Raw genomic sequence first — 21,354 nt, 5'->3', positions numbered from 1 at the left:
GCTTGCTTGGTCAGTGACTCATTGCACTGTCTATTAATTGAGGTTAATCTAGCCACATTATTAAGCTTCAAAATTTCCCTATAGCATACGTATACACATATCTCCACTTCCTTATTATTACAGGCAGCACTGGTCTCCCCATGCAAGATTGGCTGCTATGAACAAATTTCCCTCCTTTCACAGTTAACGGTATAATAAAGAGCTTGCCCTAGACAACATTCTGAGAATTCAAGACGGGAAATAAATTCTTTGTTGGAGTGACCCTTGATCAACACATGCACACAAGATTCACAGCACTGAGTTCACCCCTAACTAGAGGCCTTGCCCAAATAAATGATAATGAGACTAATATATAATCGGCCAGCCTATAATAGGCAAATGTTGGAATAATAGAAGCACTTAACCTGAATAGCATGAGTAATACCATAATATAATAATAGACGGAATAATTATAAACACATTTTTAGTCTGTGCTGAAGAATTCTCTCATACTTAATTATTTACTCCGGTATACAATCCCCAAACTCAGGTCAATGACATGCATCAATAATAGTTTGTTAGAAGATTATATTGAAGCTTCTGAAATGTCGCAACATAATTATGAAGACTAATGCGAGCATTAAAAAATAGCTTAATAGGCAAATGAGTATAATATTATTAGGCAAGGCCTACCCCTAATCTCTTAATCACATATACACATAAAGAGCGTGCAGTGTGCTGCGATGTGTGTGTGTATTTGGCGACTAAACGGCTGTGGTTTTGTTGCAAAAGTAACAGATGGGAGTATATTTAATTTACAGCAATGGCCATGTGGTACATGAAGCCATCATGGAACACAACACACACCTGAAGCATGGTATCGATGCAGGAATCCTCACAGCAAAAACACATAATTATGTTTTATGAGATGCATCATCGTATTTTAATGTTAAAGCAGATAAAGCACGATCAAGGACAATTAAGATAAAGTCGACTGATAAGGTATCATGGACTAGATTCTCTTGGGCCGAAAACATCCAGCTGTTTAGGAGGCCATTACTTTACTGAAGTTAATACCAAAACGTACTCTGGATGAAATGTATACCAACCACATCTCACAATGTAGGGCTTCATGCTTTACATGTTAGGGCTAGCTTCCAACAGGATGTTTTTGGCTGCACCCTTATCCTGGGGAAAGTACAAACACATGGGAAATACCAAGAGTTCATTAGGAAGAGTACGCAACTCCATTTAAAACCAACCTGCGTCACAACCACATGCTGTTGTATAAACTAATTTGCAATGAATAAACATAGTGATGTTTGATAATTATCACTAATGTTATTCATTTATTATTCATTTACAGGAAAGGCAATGAATAATATAGCCTCGATTCCTTAGGCTTTGTGAAGGAGGCTATGAATAACATAGTTACTAATTGCCTTTCCTGCTAGTTGCGTTACAACAGCCAGTATCTGTGACGTAAGACTGGAGGAATGCTTTTTGTGTACAGTCTATATTGGAGTTGCGTACTCTTCCTAATGAATTCTTGGAAATACCCAATAGGCCAGACAACACAATAACAGCGGATGGCCATGCCATTATGTGGTTGAACTAATGCCTTTTATGCAATTAACAATTAATTTCCCCTAATGGAGGGGATATGCATGCATGCATGGCAATCACTAAGACACAACATTTAAAGCGCTCGTTGACTAGCAAAATTAGTTAAACAGAAAAGAGTGCAGCATCAATTACAACAGTGAGTTGAAATTTATAATTTGTTGCATAATTATATTAATCATCATCACATTCACTTCAGAGAGATGCTGTCTAGAGATTTTCTCACCTGGTTAGTACTACTACTGACCCTAGCTACTGTTACCAGGAGTGAGCACTATCACATTGTGCCGGTGGATTCAACCGACTTGTGTCATGGATATCGAAATGGAACTTGTTTCACTCTCGAGCAGCTTGTTCAAACAGACCTGTTATCTGGTGGAGTCAATCTCACCTTGAGCTTTCTACCTGGAGATCATGTGTTAACTGAGCAGTTATTGATTCGCAACTTTTCACACGTGCACTTTACCAGCCGGAACAAAAGTATAACTGTAGTCAGATTCGATAGCAATGCTACGTTACGTTTTGTTAGTATTACCAAATTGAGTATTAAACACTTGGGTTTCATTGGAGTGAATGTTGGAACACGAAAATCACATCAAGGTTTGACCATTGACAGTGCCCACGATGTCTATATCAACGACTGCTACTTTACGAACTTTTTTGTCTTCCTCAATCAAACTGTCTTGGGAAACCACATAAATACTCAAACTGTAACAATTGAGAGCACTTTCTTTGTGAACAACACTGGTCGGGCACTGCACATTGAGGCTGATGATGTGTACATAACAAATAGCAACTTCACTAGAAATGATGGAGGTGCAGTTTACATTCAATCAAATAGCACACTGATTAGCAACACAGAGTTCAACTACAACAGTGCTGTGACTGGAGGAGCAGTAGAATTGGTATCTGGTACTGTAGTGATCACCTGGTGTAACTTCACAAATAGTGAAGCTTTTCAGTATGGTGGAGCGATTTATGTTGACTCAGGCAGTGTGTCTATCTCCGACAGCACACTGACAAACAGCAGTGCTGACAGGAGTGGTGGAGCGATTGGTGTCTACTCAGGCAATGTGTCCATCTCTGACAGCATACTGACAAACAACAGAGCTGACTACGGTGGAGCGATTGATGTTACCTCAGGCAGTGTGTCCATCTTCGACAGCACACTGACAAACAATAGAGCGGACGGGAGTGGTGGAGCAATTGGTGTTCACTCAAGCAGTGTGTCTCTCTCTAACAGCACACTGACAAACAACAGTGCTGAAGGGAATGGTGGAGCGATTCATGGTAACCTAGGCAGTACTGTGTTCATCTCCAACAGTACACTAAAAAACAACATGGCTACCTACGGAGGAGGAATATTTTTGAGAGAGAGTACACTCTTTGTAAAGAAGCCAATAAAAATCTATCACAACACAGCACTGAATGGTGGAGGCATTTATGCTCATTCAAGCAGAGTCGAGTTTCAATCTGCGTTACCAATTCGTTTAGGTACAAATACACAAAGTGAAATTGTCAAAAACATTGCTGAGAATGGTGGAGGTATATATGCAGTAGCTACAACTATAAAACTAACTCGTTCACACGTTAACATCGACTCAAACATCGCAATTGCTAAAGGAGGTGGAGTGTTTCTACAGCAAAGTTCGAGCCTGTACATATATAAGAAAGACAATGAATATGAGGCTCAGAATATATTTGTCACGTTAATGTTTAACAACAACTTGGCTCAGTACGGAGGGGGAATATTTGTGGCGGATGACACAGAGAGTGGTGCCTGCAGAGGAGGAGTTATAGAAACTGGTGCTACTCAAACCATTTTTGCTGAATGCTTTTTTCAAACAATTAAATTGTATAACTATGGCTACGGATTCGCAAACTATTTCAACACGTTCATGACTAACAACAAAGCTACTCAATCAGGAGCAGACATCTATGGAGGTCTGTTGGACAGGTGTACAGCAAGTCAAAGTGCTGAATACTACTTTTCTTCAAATGGATTAGACTACATAAATAACACTATAAAATTCTCCACCGAATTATCAATCTCTTCTAGGCCTGTGCAAGTAATTTTATGTAACTATTCACAAAGCGACATTGTTTTTACAAGAAAAGGACACACATTTAAAATCAGTGTTATGGCTATTGACCAAGTTGGAAATCCAGTGAATGCTACAATTCACAATTCTGTTATCACTAGTAGTGGTGTTGTTCGTCTCAAAGAAGGACAGGCTGAACAAGTAGTTGGCAATCAGTGCACAGAATTAAAGTACAATGTATTCTCACAAGACAGCTCTGCTCAAGTGGAACTCTATGCTGAAGGTCCATGCATCAATTTGGGAATTTCAAGACAACTTATTAGTATTTCTTTTCTACCCTGCACATGCCCTATTGGGCTCAAACCAATTCTGTCCGATATTGTGTGCAAGTGTGACTGTGATCCAGTTTTGCAACAAGATTATCAGATAACAAGCTGTTCTGAGGAAATTGGGACCATACAGCTAGAAAGTAATAACAACATATGGATAGAAGTCATAAATACCACCAACAAAACAGGGTATGTTGTTAGTAACTGTGTATTTGACTATTGTGTAGAAAAACCAGTCAACATCAATCTAAGCAACCCTGACAAACAATGTGCCTACAATCGAAGTGGTGTCTTGTGTGGAGAATGTGAACCAGGACTCAGTCTTGCTTTGGGTACGTCCAACTGTAAAGAATGCTCTAATCTTTATCTTCTTCTACTAATACCAATAGCACTGGCAGGCATATTGCTAGTTACTTTAATTCTCATGCTCAACATTACTATAGCAACTGGAAATATTCATGGCCTCATACTTTACGCCAACATAGTAGTTGCTAATAGAGCAATTTTCTTTCCTAGTTTTAACAACTTTTTAACAATTTTTATATCATGGGTGAATCTTGACCTGGGAATCGAGACTTGCTTTTACGATGGAATGAACTCTCAAGTAAACGTGCTCCTTCAACTTGTCTTTCCCGCTTACTTGCTTCTTCTAATATTCTTCATAATCGTTTTGAGCAAGTACTTTGACTCATTTGCAAAGCTCCTCTCCAACAGGAACCCAGTTGCTGCCCTAGGCACACTCATCCTGCTATCTTATTCCAAACTCTTACGGTTTGTCATTGCTGCACTACAAAACAGAGTTTTGAAATATTCTGACGGATCCACCGAGACTGTGTGGCTGTACGACGGCAATGTGCAATATTTCACTCACGATCACATCCCTCAGTTTGTTGCTGCTATCATAATCCTCATTGCCGGTGTATTGTTCACTGTACTGCTCTTCTTTGGACAATGGTTTCCTCGCTGTTCCAAGGTTATGATATGGACCAAGAACACATACTACAATGGTTTTAAGGATGCATACCATGCTGCATTCCCTCCCAAGCATCGCTACTGGGTGGGACTGCTCCTCTTTGCTCTGATTGCTCATAATCTAGTAGTTGCCATGGCTCCAGACACATCTCTCCCTCTGCTATCATCTGGCTGTATTGCATTCGGACTGATAGCATTGAACAACCGAGTGTATAAAAAGCAACTTAATGAAACATTTTTTCTGCTTAATCTCGGTATTCTATCTATTGGCACTTTTTATGTTGTTGAAACACACCGACAGCAAGAAACACTGACCATTGTTTCAATGTCTATAGCTTTCCTCCTTTTTGTGACAATAATCAGCTACCATTTCCACCACTACATACTAAAGAAGACCAAAACATGGCTCAAGATAAAAGAAGTCGCAAAGAAATTGAGAACTAGTACTGCAGACAAAAGGAACGAACAACCTAACAACGCCATGGTAATGCATCAGCTTGCAGCCAATGAATTTGAAGACGATGATGATAAGGAACATAAAACTGAGCAAGTAGACATTGTGGACCCACCACCTTACACTAATGGAGTTGTAGAAGAAGCTGACTCTGATCATTACGTTACTCCTCCCATTATCAGATCAGCTGCGAGGCCCGACCAGTTGAGACCATTCTACGTGGATGAACTAGCCCCCCTCATCACAGAAGACAATAAACCAGCCCCTCCCCAACAAGAGTCAAACATTATCTCGTTGTTACACACACAATAGTCGGCCCTATAAACAACAATGAAGTATGAACCGTGTTTTATATAAATAGCAATAAAGTATGAACAGTGTTTTATAAATAGCAATGAAGTATGAACCGTGTTATAAATAGCTGAGGTACCTGTAGGCAAGGTATTCTATAGTTCTGTAACAGTCTTGATAAGAGACACACTTTTAAAATTAAATGCATATGTATGGTTGTGTTATTATTATGTCCGTTGTACTTAATATTTGATTCCAGATACGACCTACAATAATTATATATAGCAGCTTGCATTACAACTCAAAGGGAATATGAAAACAAAGCGTGTGAGCACCATGGAACTGGTTGATGCCTCGGCGTATAAGTGTTTAATGTCAGGAAGCTACTGATACCATAATTTCTAACTGTGTTACTTGCATGCAAGGAATGGTGCAAAAAGAAATTATTGTCCAAACAAACGAACATACTAGCTACCGTAATTGATACCTCACTTGCACATTCGCACACCGAGGCATGTAATGACAATGAGCTAACATACACACATGCAGGTTTGAATGCTAATTTTCATCCCTAACAGACCCACAGCAAATATCAATTAAGAATCCATCAAATGAATGCACTCTGAGTCATTTATAAACTATATAACACATGCAGTGGCATCTATCTAGTGTTCATGCTCAAACAGGAAAACACACATCACATGCATGCTCCTTGAGATGTAACCATAACTTGAGTTTGGAAGGTGAAAGAGAAAAAATGTAGCTCTAGGGAAGGTCTATATAGATATCAGGTGCGTTTAGCTCAATTAATTAGGGCCAGATTTTCCAAGAAAGTTTATATACTCTACAGCCTTCGCCCAGACTGATTCAACAAAATTAATGACTGTACTTTTTTTCAATCAAAGGGACCGGGGCATAAATACATGCCACTTCCCAACATGATTGTGCAAAGTGAATGCACTCTGCTTAAAGTGGACCAAAATGAATACCAAGTACCTTTGTAACGGTCGCTCCGCGAAATTTTATATCCTCGAAATATATAAATGTGTTATACATGCTATACCGTATTCATAAACTACAGCCTTTAAGTGTGCACAATATACTCTGGACTGTATACGACTCTCTTATAGATACTGTGGGCCTATATATACCGTTCCTTTCCACGTTCAGCACCTGAAACTCTCATACCTTTTATCAGGTCATGAACATTCAATGGAAACTTTGCTTTGAAAAGAAGAGTATGCATGCCCTCTCAATTTAAAGAGCACAGATAACATTACAATTTGAATCCAATTTGTAAGACAAATGCATTTGCGAACTCCTTTTTCCCACAATATGCAATACATAAATGGAATGAAATACCACTCGAGCTGCAGGAAAGCACATCGAAATGATACTTACATTAGCCTCATCTTTATTATTTTGTACACGCTGTAGTAATTTGTAAGTTGTGTATAATTATTATATAGGGCACACATTCTATTAGCTTATAATTAACTATGCTACTCGTGTACAAAGACTTGCATTATGCAGAAGTATATAAAAAATAAAATGTACATGTACAGGAATTTCCATAATCGCTATAACATTCATGACATTGGACAACATAATTAGCTAAAGCTATAATTATAGAACTAGACTAAGTGCAAATTGATCGAAATTCTACATCGAACAATAACAATTGACAACGTTAAAATACCAGTACGTATAACGGTTAACAGAAAGGTACTAATCTTGAAGGATGAAAGGTGGTGCATGAAATGATAATTTAAAGTAGAGTAGTATAATTATAGTATTGTTGCTAAGTGGCAAGGCATGACTTCTGAAGTTCAGTGACACAAACACGGTTCGTTAAAGAGCTATAGTAGGTGCAATTGAATGTAGCTGTATAGATATAAATTTGTGCTGTGATGCATGATACTAAACTTTCTCAGATATGAAACACTGAGAGTATACGGAGAGTACGGAGCTTCTCTCTTAACTGACCATAAGTTGCCGTCTCCCTGGCTGCCCACTTCTGCAGCATGACGAGTGCTTGTCTGGTCGGCTCTGCTCCTCTTATCTCTGCCTTAATGCTCACAATGTCTTCAGAAGTGAGGGAGAGGGGAGAAGCAAGACACTGCCATCGAGAATCAATGATAGCAGCAAGCGATTGGAGAACGTCCTCGCCGGGGCAGACGGATGAATTGCTTTCAAGAATTTTCTCTTGTAGAGGCACATCTATATAAAAATATATGCATGAATAAATGACTATAATTATTGTGAGGTACTTACTATGCTCTTGTGAGATTTGACTTGCTTTCTGGGACAATCCAATTGTAGGTTGACTGAGAGCCTCTACCAACATTTTCCAGGTGGGTTCTTGAGACATCCACAGTCGAATTACTTCCTCTTTCTTAGCAACGTCACCAGGGAAGGATGTTTCGTTTTCAATGGCATCTAATCTGTTCCAGGGGATCGAAAGATTCATTCCCAGCAGTTTCCATTGAGCACCATTTACTCCTTGCAAAGCAGAGTGAACCAAGAAGGTATCCATCGGAAACAACCAATCTGCACAATAATAAATGTGTGTGTGTGTGTGTGTGTGTGTGTGTGTGTGTGTGTGTGTGTGTGTGTGTGTGTGTGTGTGTGTGTGTGTGTGTGTGTGTGTGTGTGTGTGTGAAACTTACTCCAGTAAGATATGGACCATCTTGTTGGGTTAATCCAATCATTGATTGGAGTGGAGAAGCATTGTCCTTCTTTATCCATGACTCGCTCAGTGCCTTCTGCTAATGCTTCTTCAATATCTCTAAGAGCGTATTTAACTGCATTTCTAGCATTTGTAAAAGGTTCATCCTTGAGGTTGCTCGGATCAAGAAGAGAAACGGTAGGCACTATTCCAGCACAGAACTCAACTTTTGCTTTGACTACCTTCTGAATAACTACTTGCAGAGTGCTGGAACATTCGACTCGATTTTTAATGTCACTCCTTGCTAGTACGATCAGCTCTTTACTATCAGCGTCTTTAGGCATATCGACAAATACCTCCACTCCGTTTTTCATAAGCCAATGAAGACCAGTCGACCAGACACGACAGCGAGGATTGGCAGCATGTACCTCCGTAATCAAAGAATCGGAAGCTGTAGTAGAGAGTCTGTGACTTGTGGGCAGGCTTTGTTTTAATGCAAAGTTGTGAGAGAGGTGAACGATAAGCACGTGAAGAAATCGTGTTGGGAAGAAATTAAATCTGTTACCATCACATTCAGCATACCATCCCAAAGTAATCTTATCACCTTCGGATTTTGGCCATTGAATTTCCTCGAGCTTGAGATCACACAGAGCAGGGAAAAATAGATGAGATTTCTCTTTAGTGGCACTATCTGTTGGTACTGTTCCAGGAGTTTCTTGAGAAAGAGTGTGGTCCTCTTCCACATTCAAATTCACAATTTCTTGACAGTACTGCAGCTTAAGTAGACTTTCTTTGGTTATGTACTCTGGCAGTACTCTCTCCAGTAGTGAATCTGGAATAATGCCTACGCTGAGCTTGAGTTGATCGATGTGCTTGGTGAGGTCCGCTTTAGCAGACTTCGAAAACAGTTTACTGTGGACGTCCGATGTGAATGTTGATATCTTTAGTATGATTATGTGGTTCTCAATGGAGTCTCCTTCTCTCTCTATCACCATTAGCAGACCTAAATCATGTAACTCTCTTATGAGAGGGTATAGTGATGAAGAATTTAGTGGTAACGGAATTCCAGTCTCTTCAATGTGAGAGATAAGGAGGCTAACTTTGCAAGCTGGAACGTGTTCAAAGTCTTTCTTCAACAATCCCAAGAGAGTGCTTGTCTCCGGGGAAAGTCCAATGGGGGATACTACTATGGAGAATCTCTTAGTAAGTTCCTTTATTTCATTCACTACAGCTCCTCGTTTACGACAATCAAGAGCAACACTCCGATCTATATGTAAATCATCAATCTTGGAGCTACTACAGAACTTTTGTGATATGCTGTCAAGCACACATAACACTTGTTTAACTGATGCTTTTTTAACGACATCAGCATGGCTTCCCACTGGTAAAATAACTGTGTTTGAGAATTGCTTAATATTGTATGATAGAAATGAAAGCCAGTAGCTGTATTTAGTGCCAGCAGCTTCTTCACCTTTACTCAAATCACAAATTATCAAATATATATTACTTCCATTCGATGTGTTGATTGACTCCATAATTGCAGCATGTGAGGAGTAGTACTCGGAATCACCAGCAAAATCGTAGAGTATCATTCTTCCATAAGCACTACTGTCATAAGTACTTGGAACAATGCCTGCAGTGTGAGGGGCAACAGTTGATGTGCTAAAATAGCTGATCAAATTTTCCTTTTTGATAGTCTCAACAAGCGTGGATTTCCCTGCACCTGGATGACCTACAACGAATATTCTGGTGAGGTTCTTTTCACCACCAAACTCTTGTTTAGCAAGTTTATATAGTTGCCGGTAGATTGACTGGATCTCAGAATTATGATTCTTGAAAATTGTAACAATTTCATGGCTTCTCTGAGCTTTAGCTAAATCTAGGGCGGTCTTTCCATATTTATTTCGCACAAATAGTGGAGCATTGTACTTCTGTAATAGTAAGCGTGCACAGTGAGCTTGTTCAAAGAGAGTTGCTGTGTGAAGAGGTGTGTTGCCATCATTATCAACTTGAAACACTGTCCAGTGCTGATAATCGCAAAGGATTTTTCTCAGCTTCTCTTCTTCAGTATGCGGGGTATGACACAAAATATGAAGAGGTGTGTTCCCATCGTTGTCTCTAATTGTTGGATCAACTTTATATTCTGATATTAAATTGTTTAAAGTTTCTATATGACCATTCTGGCAAGCATAATGAAGCAAAGTTTGACCGTTGTAGCCTCTGACATGTGGGTTGCAATTCAATTTAATCAGGGCATGTATCACAATATCATGACCTCGTTCAGCAGCTAAACACAATGGAGTAGAGTTAATATTGTTAATGATATTGGTTTCAACTTTGTGCTGAGTAATCAAGTGTCTCACAGTTTCAACATGTGCTTTCATGGCTGCAATATGTAGAGGTGTGTTTCCATCATCATCTTTATCTCCGAGATCGAGGCCATATTCCATCACCAGTTTGTCTATCACTTTTATATAGCCACGATCGCTCGCAGCATGAAGGAGAGTATAACCTCGGATGTGACGACTTCTGTGGTAATTTTCGACTAGCACATCCAAAACAATCATGTGATCATTCAGTGCAGCCAGCATCAATGGAGTGTTGTTGCTATTATTGGTGATATCAATATCAGCACTATGCTTACTGATCAGTTGTTCTACTGTTTTAATATGTCCTTTAGCAGCTGCAATATGTAGAGGTGTGTCTCCATCATCATCTCTATCTGCGGGATCGAGGCCATATTCTATCACCAGTTTGTCTATTAGTTCTATATGGCCACCATCGCATGCGTAGTGAAGGAGAGTGCGGCTATTGTAACCTCGTACATGACAACTGCTGTTAAATTCTTTGGCTAACGCATCCAAAACCGACACGTGACCATTCAGCACAGCTAGCATCAATGGAGTAGAGTTCCGATTATTAATGCAATCAATATCAGCACGGTGCTTATGGATCAGGTGTCTCACTGCTTCAACTATTCCTGCCTTTGCAGCAATATGTAGAGGTGTGTTTCCATCATTATCTCTATCTGTGAGATCGAGGCCATATTCCAACACCAGTTTGTCTATCAGTTCAATATGGCTACCCTCGCATGCATAGTGAAGGAGAGTGGAGCTATTGTATCCTCCTTGTACATGACAACTGCTGTTGAATTCTTTGACTAACGCATCCAATACAGACACACGACCATTCAGCACAGCTAGCATCAATGGAGTAGAGTTCCGATTATTAATGCAATCAATATCAGCACGGTGCTTACTGATCAGGTGTCTCACTGCTTCAACATGTCCGAAAATGGCTGCAATATGTAGAGGTGTGTTTCCATCATCATCTCTATCTGTGGGATCGAGGCCATATTCTATCACTAGTTTGTCTATCAGTTCTATATGGCCACCCTCGCATGCATAGTGAAGGAGAGTGCGGCTATTGTATCCTCCTCGTACATGACAACTGCTGTTGAATTCTTTGACTAACGCATCCAATACAGACACACGACCATTCAGCACAGCTAGCATCAATAGAGTAGAGTTCCGATTATTAATGCAATCAATATCAGCACGGTGCTTACTGATCAAGTGTCTCACTGCTTCAACATGTCCGAAAATAGCTGCAATATGTGGAGATGTGTTTCCATCATCATCTCTATCTGTGGGATCGAGGCCATATTCCATCACCAGTTTGTCTATCAGTTCAATATGGCCACCCTCGCATGCATAGTGAAGGAGAGTGGAGCTATTGTAACCTCGTACATGACAACTGCTGTTGAATTCTTGGACTAACGCATCCAATACAGACACACAACCATTCAGCACAGCTAGCATCAATGGAGTACAGTTCTTATTATTAGTGCAATCAATATCAGCACTGTGCTTACTGATCAAGTGTCTCACAGTTTCAACATGTGCTTTCATGGCTGCAATATGTAGAGGTGTGTTTCCATCATCATCTTTATCTCCGAGATCGAGGCCATATTCCATCACCAGTTTGTCTATCACTTTTATATAGCCACGATCGCTCGCAGCGTGAAGGAGAGTATAACCTCGGATGTGACGACTTCTGTGGTAATTTTCAACTAGCACATCCAAAACAATCATGTGATCATTCAGTGCAGCCAGCATCAATGGAGTGTTGTTGCTATTATTGGTGATATCAATATCAGCACTATGCTTACTGATCAGTTGTTCTACTGTTTTAATATGTCCTTTAGCAGCAGCAATATGTAGAGGTGTGTCTCCATCATCATCTCTATCTGCGGGATCGAGGCCATATTCTATCACCAGTTTGTCTATTAGTTGTATATGGCCACCATCGCATGCGTAGTGAAGGAGAGTGCGGCTATTGTAACCTCGTACATGACAACTGCTGTTAAATTCTTTGGCTAACGCATCCAAAACCGACACGTGACCATTCAGCACAGCTAGCATCAATGGAGTAGAGTTCCGATTATTGATGCAATCAATATCAGCACGGTGCTTATGGATCAGGTGTCTCACTGCTTCAACTATTCCTGCCTTTGCAGCAATATGTAGAGGTGTGTTTCCATCATTATCTCTATCTGCGGGATTGAGGCCATATTCCTTTACCAGTTTGTCTATCAGCTCTATATGGCCACCCTTGCATGCATAGTGAAGGAGAGTATGGCTATTGTAACCTCGTACATGACAACTGCTGTTGAATTCTTTGACTAACGCATCCAAAACAGACACATGACCTTTCAGCACAGCCAGCATCAATGCAGTAGAGTTCTGATTATCAGTGCAATCAATATCAGCACTGTGTTTACTGATCAAGTGTCTCACTGCTTCAACGTGTCCGGAAATGGCTGCAATATGTAGAGGTGTGTTTCCATCATTATCTCTATCTGCGAGATCGAGGCCATATTCCATCACCAGTTCGTCTATCAGCTCCATATGGCCACCCTGGCATGCATAGTGAAGGAGAGTGCGGCTATTGTAACCTCGTACATGACAACTGCTGTTGAATTCTTTGACTAACACATATAAAACAGACACATGACCATTCAGCACAGCTAGCATTGATGGAGTAGAGTTCTGATTATTAGTGCAATCAATATCAGCACTGTGCTTACTGATCAAGTGTCTCACTGCTTCAACTATTCCTGCCTTTGCAGCAATATGTAGAGGTGTGTTTCTATTATTATCTCTATCTGCGGGATTGAGGCCATATTCCTTTACCAGTTTGTCTATTAGTTCTATATGGCCACCCTTGCATGCATAGTGAAGGAGAGTATAATTGTGATTTCCTCGGACATGACAACTGCTGTTGAATTCTTTGACTAACGCATCCAAAACAGACACATGACCTTTCAGCACAGCCAGCATCAATGCAGTAGAGTTCTGATTATCAGTGCAATTAATATCAGCACTGTGCTTACTGATCAAGTGTCTCACTGCTTCAACATGTCCGGAAATGGCTGCAATATGTAGAGGTGTGTTTCCATCATTATCTCTATCTGCGAGATCGAGGCCATATTCCATCACCAGTTTGTCTATCAGTTCAATATGGCCACCCTCGCATGCATAGTGAAGGAGAGTGGAGCTATTATAACCTCGTACATGACAACTGCTGTTGAATTCTTTGACTAACGCATCCAAAACAGACACATGACCTTTCAGCACAGCCAGCATCAATGCAGTAGAGTTCTGATTATCAGTGCAATCAATATCAGCACTGTGTTTACTGATCAAGTGTCTCACTGCTTCAACGTGTCCGGAAATGGCTGCAATATGTAGAGGTGTGTTTCCATCATTATCTCTATCTGCGAGATCGAGGCCATATTCCATCACCAGTTCGTCTATCAGCTCCATATGGCCACCCTGGCATGCATAGTGAAGGAGAGTGCGGCTATTGTAACCTCGTACATGACAACTGCTGTTGAATTCTTTGACTAACACATATAAAACAGACACATGACCATTCAGCACAGCTAGCATTGATGGAGTAGAGTTCTGATTATTAGTGCAATCAATATCAGCACTGTGCTTACTGATCAAGTGTCTCACTGCTTCAACTATTCCTGCCTTTGCAGCAATATGTAGAGGTGTGTTTCTATTATTATCTCTATCTGCGGGATTGAGGCCATATTCCTTTACCAGTTTGTCTATTAGTTCTATATGGCCACCCTTGCATGCATAGTGAAGGAGAGTATAATTGTGATTTCCTCGGACATGACAACTGCTGTTGAATTCTTTGACTAACGCATCCAAAACAGACACATGACCTTTCAGCACAGCCAGCATCAATGCAGTAGAGTTCTGATTATCAGTGCAATTAATATCAGCACTGTGCTTACTGATCAAGTGTCTCACTGCTTCAACATGTCCGGAAATGGCTGCAATATGTAGAGGTGTGTTTCCATCATTATCTCTATCTGCGAGATCGAGGCCATATTCCATCACCAGTTTGTCTATCAGTTCAATATGGCCACCCTCGCATGCATAGTGAAGGAGAGTGGAGCTATTATAACCTCGTACATGACAACTGCTGTTGAATTCTTGGACTAACGCATCCAATACAGACACACAACCATTCAGTACAGCTAGCATCAATGGAGTACAGTTCTTATTATTAGTGCAATCAATATCAGCACTGTGCTTACTGATCAAGTGTCTCACTGCTTCAACATGTCCGTATATGGCTGCAATATGTAGAGGTGTGTTTCCATCATTATCTCTATCTGTGAGATCGAGGCCATATTCCAACACCAGTTTGTCTATCAGTTCAATATGGCCACCCTCGCATGCATAGTGAAGGAGAGTGGAGCTATTGTATCCTCCTCGTACATGACAACTGCTGTTGAATTCTTTGACTAACGCATCCAATACAGACACACGACCATTCAGCACAGCTAGCATCAATGGAGTAGAGTTCCGATTATTAATGCAACCAATATCAGCACGGTGCTTACTGATCAGGTGTCTCACTGCTTCAACACGTCTGAAAACGGCTGCAATATGTAGAGGTGTGTTTCCATCATCATCTCTATCTGTGGGATCAAGGTCGTATTCCATCACCAGTTTGTCTATCAGTTCTATATGGCCACCCTTGCATGCATAGTGAAGGAGAGTGCGGCTATTGTAACCTCGTACATGACAACTGCTGTTGAATTCTTTGGCTAACGTATCCAAAACAGACACACAACCATTCAGCACAGCTTCCATCAATGGAGTACAGTTCCGATTATTAGTGCAATCAATATCAGCACTGTGCTTACTGATCAAGTGTCTCACTGCTTCAACATGTCCGAATATGGCTGCAATATGTAGAGGTGTGTTTCCATCATTATCTTTATCCATGGAATTGGGGACATATTCCATCACCAGTTTGTCTATCAGTTCAATATGGCCACCCTCGCATGCATAGTGAAGGAGAGTGGAGCTATTGTAACCTCGTACATGACAACTGCTGTTGAATTCTTGGACTAACGCATCCAATACAGACACACAACCATTCAGTACAGCTAGCATCAATGGAGTACAGTTCTTATTATTAGTGCAATCAATATCAGCACTGTGCTTACTGATCAAGTGTCTCACTGCTTCAACATGTCCGTATATGGCTGCAATATGTAGAGGTGTGTTTCCATCATTATCTCTATCTGTGAGATCGAGGCCATATTCCAACACCAGTTTGTCTATCAGTTCAATATGGCCACCCTCGCATGCATAGTGAAGGAGAGTGGAGCTATTGTATCCTCCTCGTACATGACAACTGCTGTTGAATTCTTTGACTAACGCATCCAATACAGACACACGACCATTCAGCACAGCTAGCATCAATGGAGTAGAGTTCCGATTATTAATGCAATCAATATCAGCACGGTGCTTACTGATCAGGTGTCTCACTGCTTCAACACGTCTGAAAACGGCTGCAATATGTAGAGGTGTGTTTCCATCATCATCTCTATCTGTGGGATCAAGGTCGTATTCCATCACCAGTTTGTCTATCAGTTCTATATGGCCACCCTTGCATGCATAGTGAAGGAGAGTGCGGCTATTGTAACCTCGTACATGACAACTGCTGTTGAATTCTTTGGCTAACGTATCCAAAACAGACACATGACCATTCAGCACAGCTAGCATCAATGGAGTAGAGTTCTGATTATTAGTACAACCAATATCAGCATTGTGCTTACTGATCAAGTGTCTCACAGCTTCAACATGTCCGAACATGGCTGCAATATGTAGAGGTGTGTTTCCATCATTATCTTTATTCGTGGGATTAAGGCCATACTGCATCACCAGTTTATCAAGTAGTTCTATATGACCACCATCGCATGAATAGGGAACCCCTTTTGATATGGTATAATGCAAAACTGAGCGCCCTTCTTTATCTCTCACAGAAAGGTCCATACTATATTCTGAAATAAGACTCTCCACGAGCAGTACGTGTCCTCCAAAACAGGCACAGTGGAGAACAGACAAACCACAGAAACCCTCAGTATTAAGGTCTGCTTTCTTCTCTGTAACTAACCGATTAATCAAGTCTTTAAAACCAAGTGATGCTGCTACAACCAGTATAAAGAAACCTTTTTCCTTATAATCTTTGAATTGAACAAAGAAGTTACTTATCAGATGCATAGTTTTGTTCACAGCTTCAGAATTATTGTAGTATTCGAAGAGCACATCCTCAAACATTTTAACATGCTGAGAATCGATCTGACTACGGCTAAAGGAGCACGGACGTCTTACCACTTTCTTCAAGAGGCATTCACCATATATTAATGATAGAATCAAAATGATGATTATTTGTACATGTTTGTTTTTAGCAGCAAAGAGCAATGGTGTATTACCGCCATTATCCAAAGCTCCTATATCAGCACCAAAGTCATTAGCTAGTGTCAAAACCGTATCGATATGACCATTAGCACATGCAAGATGAAGAGATGTTTGGTTGTGTGAGTTTCTTACGTCCACTTCATATTGCTTTGTGTTCAACAGCTCTCTGACCTTATCTAAGTTCCCATGGCTTGCAGCAGTGTGCAGGGCAGTATCACACGACTGGCTGTCATCAGCCATTTCTGTGACCATGCATTAAGTGTATCTGCAATGTGTGTTGTGTGTAGTATAGGCCCTGATTAATTATTTTCCCCATTATCATTCTCATAAAACAAAAATTAACTTATTATAAGTACGCAAACAAAAAACACAGCACACAACTGACACAAGATGTATCATGACTCTCAGTGTTATCTTGCTGACTTAGAATATTCACATTTTTTGTCATGAGGACGGCATTATGCAAAACTTAAAGAAATGACCTTTACCAAAACTCGACATTGATGCAATTATTCTTTAGACACTGCTAAAATTATTCCGAGCATAATATTTATCAGGGCCTACAGTAGTTACATATACGTTGCAGTGGCATTGTGTTCTGTGCTATTGATCAGAGAAAAGAGCTGCAGAGTAAAATGCTACAACAAACCTACATTTATAAACGACTATTAAAGACAATAATTAATTTATCTGTGCCACAGCTATATATAGCTCTGTGTACATGTACACTGACTTATTTATGGATTTTACGGAAGCGCCATCCAGTTTTATTCTTGAACTTCGACTCTGGAATGCACTCTATTCATAACTTATATACATTAAATGTTCCGTTCTGCTTAATCACTTATATAGTTGGAACTATCCATTTCACCTTATTGTCAAGCTAAGGTCAGTAATTGGATTTCTTCCAAACTTCTCTTGCAGAGGACTCAGAAGTTTTTTTTGTAGTCAAACTTTTCTCATCAGCGGAGATACAACTTGATGTGTTGTGTGCCAGGTGAAACTGCGTACAGCTCTGCTAAATTAATAGCTTAGCCATCTAGCCCTGCCACAGAGCTGGCTTCATGCTGGCATGTACTTGCAGTAGCTTGATTGGTACCTTGGCAGGTCTTAATACATGCGTGAGAGAATACCCTATTTCACAATTGTTGTGGGCTACATAACGCCCACGTTCCGATAAAAATCCTTTTTAGTTTTCGTCGCATTGCAACCGTTGAGCAGTTACAGTTGGAACAGACACACACATACTGTTGTATCTCTCGTGCGGCTACGCCTGGAGACATTACTACTCATTTTTTCAATCTTTATATGGTCACTAAATCCTATACTCTATAGGATTTAGTGACCATAAAAATATATAACTATAGGCAGGATCGAGTTCATAAAGAGGAGTATCCAACTATGTCAGTTGGATACACGTTTGGGTATAATAGTATGTCACATACTACGTCACTCTCAAACCACATTTTAACAAGTGCAAAAAACATTTTGTGAAAAAATGGGGAAGAGTAGGGTTGGAAGAGCATGTGCACTGAAGTAACAAAAAGTTTGAAAACAAGATTGTGGGTTGGTATAGTCTTGCATGCTCCAACTAGTTGAGGGTGGGGCACGATCTTTAATAGTTGGGTCCAGCACTACTTCTCGTTACACCTCTTTCTTTATTTGAGACGCTCGATCACCTATTTGACCATCAACTTGTATGTGTTTCTACATAATGACGCTTTGAATGAGGCTTTTTCAAATTAACGTTTCTTTCTGTTACAGCACCGAAACACTATAGGTGTAAAATTAATATTAAATTTGAGACTGTACAGATGAGCCCTGCCCACCCAAAACTCGAAGTAGTGCTGGACCCAACTGTTAAAGATCGTGCCCCACCCTCAACTAGTTGGAGCATGCAAGACTATACCAACCCACAATCTTGTTTTCAAACTTTTTGTTACTTCAGTGCACATGCTCTTCCAACCCTACTCTTCCCCATTTTTTCACAAAATGTTTTTTGCACTTGTTTGTAAAATTTTTTCACTGCATGCATGCGTTATTTTATAAATAGTCCTGGGAAACCACATACAATATTTTAAGCAATTACGTTTTGTGTCTATTCTAATGGGCGTTCCTTTTAGGGTTACTCATCTTGTTCACATCCTTTTGAGCAGCTCATCCAACATGCTACCCTACTTCTCACCATAATTTTTTTCACGAATGTTTTTTTACACTTGTTTGTATCTACACTTTTTTCTTCACAGGTACCATTTATCTATGGTGCTAGCTAGATTAAATATCTTCAGTAGGTGGCAATCCACCCGGCTTTACTATGATAAAAAAGAGCTAGATCTAGATCTAGCTAACTGTACTGAATTTTTACTTGCACTGTTGCAGTTTGTGTCTGTTATGATAATTTTCATGAAGTTTTTTGGTCTTATGCATGCAATAATTTATTATCACAAGCTAACTCAGAGCACGGGCTCAGAATGCAATGAAGAGCTTCACTTTGCGAGCATTAACTGGAGCGGTAAGAATCGACAGTGCAAAACACTACTGTTGCTATAGACCTCAACTGCTCAAGGGTTGCTAAGATAAGAGGGGTGTGGCCATGCTGTCTGCTTTGTCTGAGCATGCTCAGTAGGAAAACAATGGCGAACTGACCTCTGCACCTAATAAAGAAGCCATAGCTTACACCCTAGCAAATTTAACTTCGAGGGAAAGCAATTAGTTCTGGACGTACCCAAGGCGACAGAGGACACTAATATGTGTCTAGTTTGTGCTGTGGAGCTACAGTTCTCTAGATTATCTCGCGGAAGAACGTGAGGAGAAGATGAACAAAAAGTGGTTGTTTTTTTAGTTTTGCTGTTTTTATAACTTTTTCATACAATGTTCAATTCAGTTCATATTTCACACAAATGCCACAAATGATATGGGCAACAGATTATAAACTCAAAATAACTTTGTCTTGCTTCTTGGGTGAGATCCAGAGGGGGCCTTTTTGCTGTTTTCGACCCAACCCTACTATTAGCACTACCGTGCTAATGATTTTTAAGTGGGTGCGTATATATAGGTGTGTGTAGTGAGTGGTTAATTGTAAAAATAATATCAGCACACACACACTTGCATGCCGGTGATAGTTATGTTATGGTTTGTACACGTTTGATTTTATTCATGCATGGCTAACAGTTTACACAACTACAAGTGTTTGTCCAATGGAATGTGTGAGGGAGTTACACCTCTTTATGCACCAGAGGAGGTCCGACATGCGTGCACGAATCACTACAAGTTCAGTGCATTTGGCCTGGATGACTGCAATGACATAATGTACTGAACTTGTAGTGATTCGTGCACGCATCTCAGACCTCCTCTGTTTATGCACCTATCAATGTCAGTTCCCACTACCCCTACTGCGGAGCATATAGTGGGGACATAGTCGGGTTTTAATTGCGGGATAGGGTGGGGAATTTGACTTCCTCAGTATAAAAACCTTCAGCAGTAAAGTATAGCACGTGCACACCTTAGTGCATATCATCCCGGGGTTATTAAGTGGGGGTACGGTATGGGAGGAGAAGTGGGGATTCGATTTCAATCAGGCCCCCAGGGGTCAGGCATTTGATAGTAATGCAAATCAAATCCCCACTAAACCCCGACATACCCTGCATGGGTATACTGACATTGATAGTGCATTATGAACTTCTGCTAAAGGATAATTATAGTTCCTAGGATCCATGCAGGGCCTGAGGGACACTGAATCCTCCGAGACGGGTATATGGTATGCAGATATATACTTTTCACTGATCAGAATATAAGTTGAGTGGTACAAACAACACGTAAAAGAGAGCTATTTATTAAACAGTAATCACACTTAAGTTCTGTGATGCAAGCTGAAGCGAGTTTTTACCTTAGAAAATCACTTTTGTCTAGTCCTGTGATGGGCCAACTAGTGCAGTCTGCTTGGTTGCTTGATAAAGGCTTTTTCAATTTACAAGTAGTTCTACAAATAGATGTATCCTTATCAAACAGGAAGTAAGAAATTAAACAGGAATGGAAGACAGTGTGGGAGGCTGGGACACAAGTCATCAATAGCAGAAGCACATGAGCTCCTCAGCAGTCATCAAATCACATAAATACACTTATAGGGTATACAATTGCAAGGGTATTATGAGACATCTAAATATTGGTATACCTAAATATTTTACCATTGACCCCCTTG

General features: G+C 40.3%; 3 protein-coding genes across 4 annotated transcripts; 1 reads left to right on the top strand and 2 right to left on the bottom strand.

Annotated features, from left to right (window-relative positions):
• Positions 1 to 1,641: 1,641 nt before the first annotated feature.
• LOC135337961 (uncharacterized) lies at positions 1,642 to 5,967 on the top strand. The gene is made up of 2 exons (XM_064533980.1): positions 1,642 to 1,741; positions 1,802 to 5,967. Exon 2 carries the CDS (start codon positions 1,806 to 1,808, stop codon positions 5,709 to 5,711), a length of 3,906 nt encoding a protein of 1,301 aa, XP_064390050.1. The 5' UTR covers positions 1,642 to 1,741; positions 1,802 to 1,805; the 3' UTR covers positions 5,712 to 5,967.
• Positions 5,968 to 7,175: 1,208 nt separating this feature from the next.
• Positions 7,176 to 15,687, bottom strand: LOC135337283 (uncharacterized). Of its 2 annotated transcripts, XM_064533198.1 has the most exons (4): positions 13,928 to 15,687; positions 8,360 to 13,315; positions 7,965 to 8,240; positions 7,177 to 7,910 (listed from the first exon to the last, which is right to left on the bottom strand). In XM_064533198.1, the coding sequence occupies exons 1-4, from the start codon at positions 15,672 to 15,674 to the stop codon at positions 7,621 to 7,623; spliced, it is 7,269 nt and encodes a 2,422-aa protein (XP_064389268.1). In that variant the 5' UTR covers positions 15,675 to 15,687; the 3' UTR covers positions 7,177 to 7,620. The 2 variants fall into 2 exon arrangements, with proteins under 2 accessions (XP_064389267.1, XP_064389268.1); XM_064533197.1 differs by having other exon boundaries at positions 7,176 to 7,910; positions 8,360 to 15,687.
• A 7-nt stretch (positions 15,688 to 15,694) lies between these two features.
• On the bottom strand, positions 15,695 to 21,143 carry LOC135337225 (serine/threonine-protein phosphatase 6 regulatory ankyrin repeat subunit B-like). The gene is made up of 3 exons (XM_064533119.1): positions 21,043 to 21,143; positions 15,774 to 17,421; positions 15,695 to 15,706 (listed from the first exon to the last, which is right to left on the bottom strand). Exons 2-3 carry the CDS (start codon positions 17,406 to 17,408, stop codon positions 15,695 to 15,697), a joined length of 1,647 nt encoding a protein of 548 aa, XP_064389189.1. The 5' UTR covers positions 17,409 to 17,421; positions 21,043 to 21,143.
• Positions 21,144 to 21,354: the final 211 nt, after the last annotated feature.

Source organism: Halichondria panicea, chromosome 6, assembly GCF_963675165.1.
Source record: "Halichondria panicea chromosome 6, odHalPani1.1, whole genome shotgun sequence".
In the NCBI taxonomy this organism is placed as follows: domain Eukaryota; kingdom Metazoa; phylum Porifera; class Demospongiae; order Suberitida; family Halichondriidae; genus Halichondria; species Halichondria panicea.
The sequence above is the reverse complement of the archived record's forward strand: the minus strand, read 5'-3'. Positions and strand labels throughout refer to the sequence as shown.